Source organism: Octodon degus, unplaced genomic scaffold (assembly GCF_000260255.1).
Source record: "Octodon degus isolate 3935 unplaced genomic scaffold, OctDeg1.0 scaffold00092, whole genome shotgun sequence".
Lineage (NCBI taxonomy): Eukaryota > Metazoa > Chordata > Mammalia > Rodentia > Octodontidae > Octodon > Octodon degus.
The window spans coordinates 142,692-152,144 of NW_004524668.1; the positions used below are offsets into that span (position 1 = coordinate 142,692).

General features: G+C 45.2%; 1 protein-coding gene across 1 annotated transcript in view; it reads left to right on the top strand.

Moving 5' to 3' along the window:
* Positions 1-9,453, top strand: part of Pafah2 (platelet activating factor acetylhydrolase 2) — a 53,773-nt gene that overhangs the window by 36,417 nt on the left and 7,903 nt on the right. Inside the window, exons 7-8 of the mRNA XM_023722441.1 lie at positions 1,431-1,601; positions 5,040-5,194. Coding sequence (XP_023578209.1) covers positions 1,431-1,601; positions 5,040-5,194 — 326 coding nt within the window. The remainder of the gene's footprint in view (positions 1-1,430; positions 1,602-5,039; positions 5,195-9,453) is intronic.

Sequence of the window (9,453 nt, forward strand, 5' to 3'; positions counted from 1 at the left end):
CTGGCATGTGGTGCTGGGGGATTGAACCGCAGTCCCTGTGCTTTGCTAAGCTTGTTCTAAGTAGGTGCTTTAGACCACTGAGCCATCTCACCAGCCCCCACTAATTGGATTTTAAGCAGAGAAAAATCAATCTTATTTACATTTCCAAAGAGCCTTCTGTCTACCATGAGGAGTAGCCAGACCAGACTGAAGACTACTAGTTGGAGGCCGGCTATGTGGGCATGAAGCTGAGGGGATGGGTAGAGAGAAGGAGTGGAGTCTAGATGTGTTTAGAGTTTTCAGCACTTAGTGATACCTGAGGTAAAGAGAAGGGCAAACTTGGGTTTTTCATTTGTATATCTATCACTTGAGTGGAATATGAAGATCCCTAATTGGCATAGAGAAGACTAAAGGTGGGAGGTGCTAAATCTTAGGGTCACAGTATCGTAGTTTTTGCCTTTGACAGCAAGGAGGCCTTTTCTGACCTCCCCACTACATGAGTCTTGGGTCATGTAGCACCTTGTGCAGTCAGGACAGTAAGCTGTATTGTTTTGCTACCTTGTCAGTCTGCTGCTGGTGTAGGAGCTGCTGGAGAACAGGAACTCTCTCCTTCATCTCTGTAACTGAAGCACAGGTTAGCTAGGTGTTGTGTCACACACTTGTAATCCCAGCCCTTGGAAGGCTGAGGCAAGAGAATCATAGCAAGCTTGAGACCATCCTGGGCTACAAAGTGAGTTGAAGGCCAGCCTGAACTGCATAGACCCTGTCTCTAAAACACACACACACACACACACACACACACACACACACACAAAGGAGCACAGGTTGAGAATGTCATCGTTAAGAATGTCATCATAAGGGCCGGCCAAATAGCTCAGCAAGTTAAAGCACTTGCTTAGGCAGGCGCAGGGACCAGGTTTGATCCCCAGCATGCTATGCTGGCCCCGCCCCCAGGGTGTGCTAAGATGGCTACTGAAACTGGGCATGGTGGCATGCGCCTGTAATCGCAGTGCTTGGGAGGCTGAAAACAGGAGGATCATAGAGTCTGATCTGTGTAGTAAGACCGTGTAGACCCTGTACTAAATACATTAAAAGAAAGAAAGAAAGAAAGAAAGAAAGAAAGAAAGAAAGAAAGAAAGAAAGATAGATAGATAGATATCATAGGCATTGTGAATGGTTAAACGAATGAAGTGCCATCCTGCCTAACTTGAGTCAGCCATCTGAGATTAGCTCCAAGGAAGAGATCTGATTCTTGTTCTCAGAGTGTAAACTGTAGAAGGATCTTTGGTAACAGGTATAAATGATCTGTCTCCCAAGATTCTAACTGAAGGGTATGGTCCCTGGTGCCCCCTGCTGGCTTTCTGAGACTGTGGAACCCACCCTTTCTACTGCCCTAACTATTCTAGTCTGGGTTTCTGTTTGGCAACTCCAAATATCTCGTCCTGTTCCAGGTGTGCTGTGGCCCTGGATGCGTGGATGTTTCCTCTGGAACGGGACTTTTACCCCAAGGCCCAGGGCCCTGTGTTCTTTATCAATGCCGAGAAATTCCAAACAGTGGAGAGTGTCAACTTGATGAAGAAGATATGTGCCCAGCACGAACAGTCCAAGATCATAACTGTCCTGTAAGTCAGTCCCAAAGTCATGATCCCATTGCCCTCTCCATTTACCACTGCCTTGATTTCATCTGGATCATCCAGAACTTTCTTTTTTTTTTTTTGGTCCTCGAATGCCTTCAGGGCACTTTTTGGCCAGCGGGAGAGTTGTGAGGTTCGAACTCAAGCAACCTGAGTCTGACAGCTTTGTGGAAGCAGCCACTTAAAGGCCTGAGCTAGGGCCAGGCCCCTGATCCAGAACTTTCTACCCATGAACAGACTATATGAATACTTCCTGAACTGCAGTCTTACGTCCTTGAGAATTTCTTTTTTTTTGGCCGTCCTTGAGAATTTCTTATCTGCTCCTTTTCCACTTAATTCCACCAACAGTGATCTTCTTTAACAGTTTACATGGCTTTATGATAGGACTTACCTAATGCTTTCTGGGCTTATGAGTTGCTGAGGAAGGGATGTGAGTCTGTGTGGGGTCCAGAGATCATTTTGGACTCGCGTTGGGTCTTTTGAAGAGTGTGGATGTAATAGACCTTAGACATTCACCAGAAGGTTTTTAGAACTTCATGAAAAAAAAAAAAAAAAAAAAAAGAACTTCATGAATACCTAAATTCACAGATATTACTGTAGCCTATATTTTCTCCCATAAACCATCTATATTCTGGCCAAGAGAAACTACATTCTCCTCACTTTCGTCACCAGCATTTTCTTTTTCATTTTATTTATTTGGTACAGGGTCTTACTATGCAGCCCAGACTCTAGTGATCCTCCTGTTTTCAGCCTCCCCAGTGCTGGGATTATAGGCATGTGCCACCACGCCCTGATTCATTTGCCAGTTCAGCACACCCTGGGGCTGGGCCAGTGTGGCATGCAGGACTGGGGATCGAATCCTGGTCCTGTGCTTGCCAAAGTGGGCACCTAGTCCACTGAACTATCTCACTGGCCCACCAGCATTATTGATTGATTATTTTATTTTATTTTATTTTATTTTATTGAGCCTTTTATCAGAGCAAACAAATGCAGTGACCTTGGGACAGTGACTATATAGGAGGTGTCAAGGCGCTCCAAAGGCAGGGCTGCAGTCTCCCTGATTTGCTGCTGCTCTGCACGTGAGCCAAACAACACACATGCATCAGGGATCCCAGGTCTCGTTTTAGAACCTGGGGACCTCTGAAATCACTCAGGTGATGGGTCAAAAGCCTAAGCCTGGGGCCGGGGAGATGGCTCAGTGGAATAAGCGCTTCCCTGGCAAGCTCAAGGGCCTGAGTTTGATCCCTGGTTCCACAAAAAAAAAAAAAAAAAAAAAGCCTAAGCCAAGGCTCTGCACACCAGAATCTCTGATAGTTGGTGTCATCTGCCCTTGCCTTCTTGCGTTGCTCAGCCTCTCCCCCAGGGCCAGCCCCTCCCCTCTCGTTGATGTCCTAGTATTGGAGGATACAGGCTGAAACATCCCCTAGGCCCATCCAACTTATACAATAGTGACCTACAGGGAAGAGAGAGAACAATTAGAATGGGGCTCAAAAGTGAGATGTAGCTACTGGCAGGATGTATTTCTTTTTCTTTCCAGTGCTGTGAATGGAACCAGGGCCTCATACCTGTTAAGCAAGTGCTCTACCACTGAGCTACACCCCCAGCCTGGCAATGTATTTCTTTCTTTTTTTTAAAAAAAAAATTTTATTTATTTATGTGGGGGGGCAGCTCAGCCCACCAGGGGGCGGGGCTGGCTGGCATGTGGTGCTGGGGGATCAAACCACGGTCCCTGTGCTTTGCTAAGCTTGTTCTAAGTAGGTGCTTTAGACCACTGAGCCATCTCACCAGCCCACAATGTATTTCTTATACTGAGTGCTAAATGCTCAAGAATCCACTATTCTGTATGTTTTTTGTTTCCCTTAAGTATTTTTTTTTTCCAGAGGAGGGAATTGAACTCAGGCCCTTATGCTTGCTAGGCAAGCATTTATTCAACTGAGCTATCTCCCCAGCCCCATTAAGTAATTTTTTTATTTTTTTGGCGGAACCCGGGATTGAACCCAGACCCTTGCGCTTGCTGGGGAAGCGCTTATTCTACTGAGCCATCTCCCCAGCCCCTTAAGTAATTTTTTTAAAATTAGTTTTTCTGCATAGCATCAGATAGTTGATTTGTTTGTTTGTTTATTTTTGTTTTTAAGACAGAGTCTCACCAGGTAATTCAGGCTGGCCTCAAACCCACTGCATTCCTTCTGCCTCAGCTTCCCAAGTGCTGGGATTACAGTTTTGTGCCACCACTCCTGGTGGCACAATTAGTATAGCTTTTAAATTTTCCCTCCTTCTTTGAATTGTATGGTACATTTAATTATGAGTAATTTATCCCAGAATAAACCTGGGTTCAATCCTGTAAAAAGTATTAGAGCCTAAGGACTTAATCCAAAAACTCATTGGTATAAGCACTTACCCTCATTTTTCTGATCTTTTAAATAAAAGCAAATAATTCCTTTTCTTTGTTTACTCTGTGATACAGTCCTAACAAGGACCTATATGTTCGGTAAGTAGTTGGAAGACACCAAGTAAAAGCTATAATGAAACAGATTCCAATAACATAAGAATGGCAGGTTCTGGCCAAGAATATAGCTCAGAGGCACAAGTGCCCACGGCTTGGTAAGTGCAAAGTCGAACTCTACTATCAGCGAACTCAGGAGTGCGATTCTTATTGCCAAAAAAAAAAAAAAAAAGACAGGGGCCGGGGAGATGGCTCAGTGGAATAAGCGCTTCCCTGGCAAGCGCAAGGGCCTGAGTTCAATCCCCCGTTCTGCCCAAAAAAAAAAAAAAAAAAAAAAAGACAGGTCCACTGGGCATGGTGGCCCAAGCCTGTAATCCTAGCACTCTGAAGGCTGAGGTAAGAAGATCATTGAGAGTTCAAGACCAGCCTAGGCTATAAAGTGAGTTCAAGTCTAGCCTGAGCTACATAGGGAAACCCAGTCTTTTTTTTTTTTTTTTTTTTTTTTTTTTTTTTCTTTTTTTTCGGGACCGTGGATTGAAATCAGTCCCTTGCACTTGCCAGGGAAGCACTTATTCTACTGAGCTATCTCCCTGGCCCCTGGAAACCCTGTCTTAAAAAGACAAAAAAGGGTGGGCAGAGCGTGATGAAAATAAAAAAATGGCAGGTCCTGGAGACTTTGCCTCTCTGCCTGTCTTCTGGCTCCACCAAGTTCAGCACTGTCAAGCATTGTGGTTTAGGAGCTAAACCAGCTTTGAGGCCATGACACCTGAGTTTAAGTCTTAGCTGTGCCCCCTGCTGTCAGCATGCCCCTGAGGAGACCACTTAGCTCCTCTGATTCTATCAAAGGGGATAATGGGTCCTTCACAAGGTTGGTGTGAAAATTACTCTTGATAACATATGGAAGGCAGCTTGCACACAGTGGGTGAATATGTGTATGCCTAACCCCCAGACCTTTACCAGTGTTTTTTTTCTTTTTCCTCTAGTGGCTCTGTACATCGGAGTCAAACTGACTTTGCTTTTGCAACTGGCAGCTTAATTGGAAAATTCTTCTCCTCTCACACCCGAGGGAGCTTGGACCCCTACCAAGGTCAGGAAATTATGGTGCGGGCCATGTTGGCTTTCCTGCAGAAACACCTCGGTAAGGAGTGGGCAGGGGCCTGGGGGACAGATCTAGGGTCTTGAGTTTCTCCACAGCACAGTGGTCTATCCTGTTATGGTTGGCATCTGAGTGAAAGGAGACTTTGCACAGGAGTAGAGAAAAAACATTTACCTGAAAGTTTGGAGACTATTATCTTACTGGGTGTATAACTGGGTCTAGTCATTTTACCTCTTTCAGCTTTGATTTCCTCATAGTAAACAGGCCATTCACCTCTGTCTACTCCACCATGTATGTCCTAACTTAGCAGTCACCTGGTGGGAGTCATGGGAAGCTTGTGACAATAACTGGGCTAAATATATGGAAGTGCTTTAAAGAAAAGCATAGGGGCTAGGGAGATGACTCAGTAGAATAAGTGTTTGCCTGGCAAGCACAAGGGCCTGAGTTCAATCCCCGGTTCTGCCAAAAAAAAAAAAAAAAAAAAAAAAATGCATGGAGAGATTGTGATTAACATCATCAATCACAGACCAGCTAACTGGCAAGGCCTTTAGAGGTCTCTGGTCCAGCTTCCACCCATGTCCTCTCCTCTTATGTCTTCCCCTGATGTACAATCAAGCCCTCCTCACCACTGCAGACTTAAACAGTTTTAAGAGTTGAAATTTTAGGTAAGATTTTTTGAGGGTATAAAGACCACGTTCACTACATTACCTTGAGAAACAAAGTTTGTCTAGCAGGGTGTAGCTGGACCAGGGGTCTATACAGAATTGTAGAAGCTTGGCTTATCTGTGAGATTGACCTTTTGTACAGTCTGTCTCACAGGCCCACTTTCAGTCCCTCTCATGACCTTTCTCTCTCTTGTTTTTGTTTTGGTCCCAATCTACCTTTTTCTTTTCTTTTTATATATTTAGTACAGAGTCTCACTACACAGATCAGACTCAGTGATCCTCCTGTTTTCAGCCTCTTAAATGCTAGGATTACAGGCATGTGTCTCAGTGGGCCCCCGGGGCAAGGCCAGCATGGCATGCTGGGGATTGAACCCCAGTCTCTGCATCTGCCTAAGCGGGCACTTTAATCTGCTGAGCTATCTGGCCAGCCCCTACCTTTTTCTTTTTTTCTGCTGTGTTTTTCTCTTGCCAGTACCATCTATTCATTCAGTTCTGCTGCCTTATAACACCCATTTGATTTCAACTGCTTGTGGCTTAATCTCTCTGCTTTGTGGGTTTATGCCTTTTCAGCTTTTATTGCTCCTAGCCACATTATTTGGGCTTCTTACCTCAGATGCCCAAGAGAGACAAATTGGCCTGTATCAGCTCATCTTTGCCTACCAAAACATTGTAGGCCACTGCCCAACCCAGGCCTACAGCTCTTTTGATCAGATGTCCCTTTGTGTTTTTTTGTTTTGTTTTGTTTTTCTTCAGAACCAGGCATTGTTGAACTCAGGCCCTTGGCACTTGCCAGGGAAGCGCTTATTCCACTGAGCCATCTCCCCAGCCCCCAGTGTCCCTTTCTGATATAGTCAGAAGGAGAGGGATACTGTTACCTACCTGAGGTTGAATCCCCCTCTCAGGTGCTGGGCACAGGAGGGCCCAGGCTTTCCTGGACTGCTAAAGTTTGACCTCTGATCTAACAGCAAGATGTGATACTTTGTGCCTATTTATCCCTCAAGAGTTGGCCAAAGAAGCCTCAGATGGTACAGGACAGTTCTTTGGATATTTGAAGTCACCTCTAATGCCCTCTCTGAGTTTTCTGTTCATTAAGTTAAAATTCCCTGCTCCCTGCACCTTTTCGCTATCTGTCCACCATGCTGCCACTCACCGTCCCCTTCCTTTGGATGTGTTATCTGTTAGTGCCCCTTGTAACGGGTGACGCCTTGACTTGAACATGACATGCTAAATATAATCAAGCACCAAGTACAGTGAGCTGTCGCCTCTATGCTGTAGACATTAAACTCCTAGCTGTAAGATCTGGATGGAGTCACATTTCCCACTCATGTACACAAATCTGAATGGGGTTAGGTTTGTTTTAAAAATGTGCATGTCCTACCAAGTGTAGTGGTGCATGCCTGCAATCCCAGCACTGTGGGAAGTTAGGGCAGGAAGAGTACAAATTCAAGCCCAGCCTGGGTAGTTTAGTGACTTAGCAAGACCATGTCTCAAAAATAAAAATAAAAATAAAAAAGGTGTGTGACCAGGTGTGGTGGCACATGCCTGTAATCCCAGCATTCAGGAGGCTGAGGCAAGAGGATCATTGAGAGTTCCAAGACCAGCCTGCACTACAAAGTGAACTGAAGCCCAGCCTGAGCTGCATAGGGAGACCCTGTCTCAAAAAGACCAAAAAAAAAAAAGGTTGGGGGGGAATACAAAAGTAGTACAGTGTGAAGACACTAGGTTTTTAATCCTCATTGCTGGGTAGGGGTGTGTGATACATATATCCTATTGGTAATGTACTGGCATTCTTTGTCTATTCCATTTTGTACATCTGAGCCATTATTGCACCCTGACTTTAGAGAGTTTAGGGTTCATAGCAATGTTAGAACATCATTTTTGAGGCTGAGATAGGAGGATCATTGCATGCTCAGAACCGGCCAGTGTGCAGCCCAAGCTGTCCAATTCCAGAGCCCATGCTGCTCCTTGCTGCACCCTACTGCTGGTGATTCTGATGACAGTAAGAGTCGTAATTTCGCTTTTTTTTTTTTTTTTCTGGTACTAGGGGGTTGAACTCAGGACCTTGTACTTGCCAGGCAGGTGCTTATGCCACTGAGCTATTTCCCAAGCCCAAGAGTCATAATTTCCTGATCACATGATCACAGTGTACACCCAGTCTGAGAGGCTCCAGAGTATAGGCACCTAACTGGTGGAAGCAGAAGAACAGCCAAGGAACGGGATCTGCAGGCAGAGTGCTGCTCGTCTTTGAGCTTGACGGACAAAGAGAGTCCAGAGGCAGGGAAGGGGTAAGGGTCTCTTGGCAGGAAGCACAAACCCGTATGTGGACTTGGTCAGCTGGGAAATTGGTTAGCATCTCTGGAGCTCAGGCCAGTGTGCTTTTGAAAGGCAAGGATAGAGAAATGGTCCAAAGCTAAACACAGGGCTAGGGAGATAAGATAGCTCAGTAGAATAAATGCTTGCCTGGCAAGCATAGGGTCCTGAGTTCAATCCCTCCCTGGTACCACAAAAAAAAAAAAAAAAAGCTAGACATAGAGGCCCATCAATTTGCTGAAGTAAGTTTGAACCAGGCCTGGTAATGTACACCTGTAATCCTAGTACTCAGAAGACTGAGGCAAATGGATCACTGGGCTACATGGTGAGTTCAAGGCCAGCTTGAACTACATAATAAGACCCTGTCTCAAAAAGATGCTCCCTGGTTGTCTAGTGGTTAGGATTCAGCACTCTCAAAAAAAAGGTAAGTTTGAATTATATTCACAGGCTATAATGAGCCATGGGTGGGTTTTCCACAGAAGGCCCTGACTAGACTTGTGTTTGCAGTTGGTCTGCATCCTAAGGATGAAAAAAGAGTGAGGCAGAGAGCCCAGCTAAAAAGCTTTTGCAGTGACCCGGATGACAGGACAGAAGATAGAGCCTGAATAAAGGCCAATGCTCTTTGCCTGGGCTAATTAGCTTTACAAAGAAGAAAAGCTTTTTGGTAGGCACCTAGCGTGTTGTCACGTGAGAAACTAAAATAAGCTCTAAGTGGCCCAGCCACATCTCACTCCTGAAAATCAACTCAGAAGAGTATGCACGCCACAATCCTGCTGATTCAGATGTCACCTCCCAGGAAGACCATTGCTGCTGCCTGAGTGTTAACTCCACGCATGGCTCCTGTCTCCTGCTGCCCTGGAAGATGATTTCATACCTTCTCCTTCCTCAAACCTCTAGTGCCTCTTCCCTCAGCCTCTCAGCTGAGGAACTCTGTCTCCCACTTTGCTGAGCAGAAGGCCACCAGCAATTCCGCAGGCTCTGCACACCACACCCGCCCTCTTTCCTGTGTAGACCTGCAGTTTCCCCCTCTTTACTTTAGGTCATCAATTTTTTTCCTCTCTACTGGTTTATTTCTCTTGCTTTATTTTAAAAGAAGAAAAACTCTTGGGGTGGGGTGTAGCTCTGTGGAAGAACACTCGCCTGATATGTGAGGGTCTAGGTTTGAATCCCACCACTATTAAAAAAATAAGAACAACCCTTGACCTCGGTATCCCTTTCATTTCCCTTTTCCCCATAACAGCAAATGGCAAAACTCCTCAAAACAATATATTCACTTTTTTCCTTTTTTTTTTTTTTTTTTTGTGGGAGTGAGTGTGTGTGGTATGG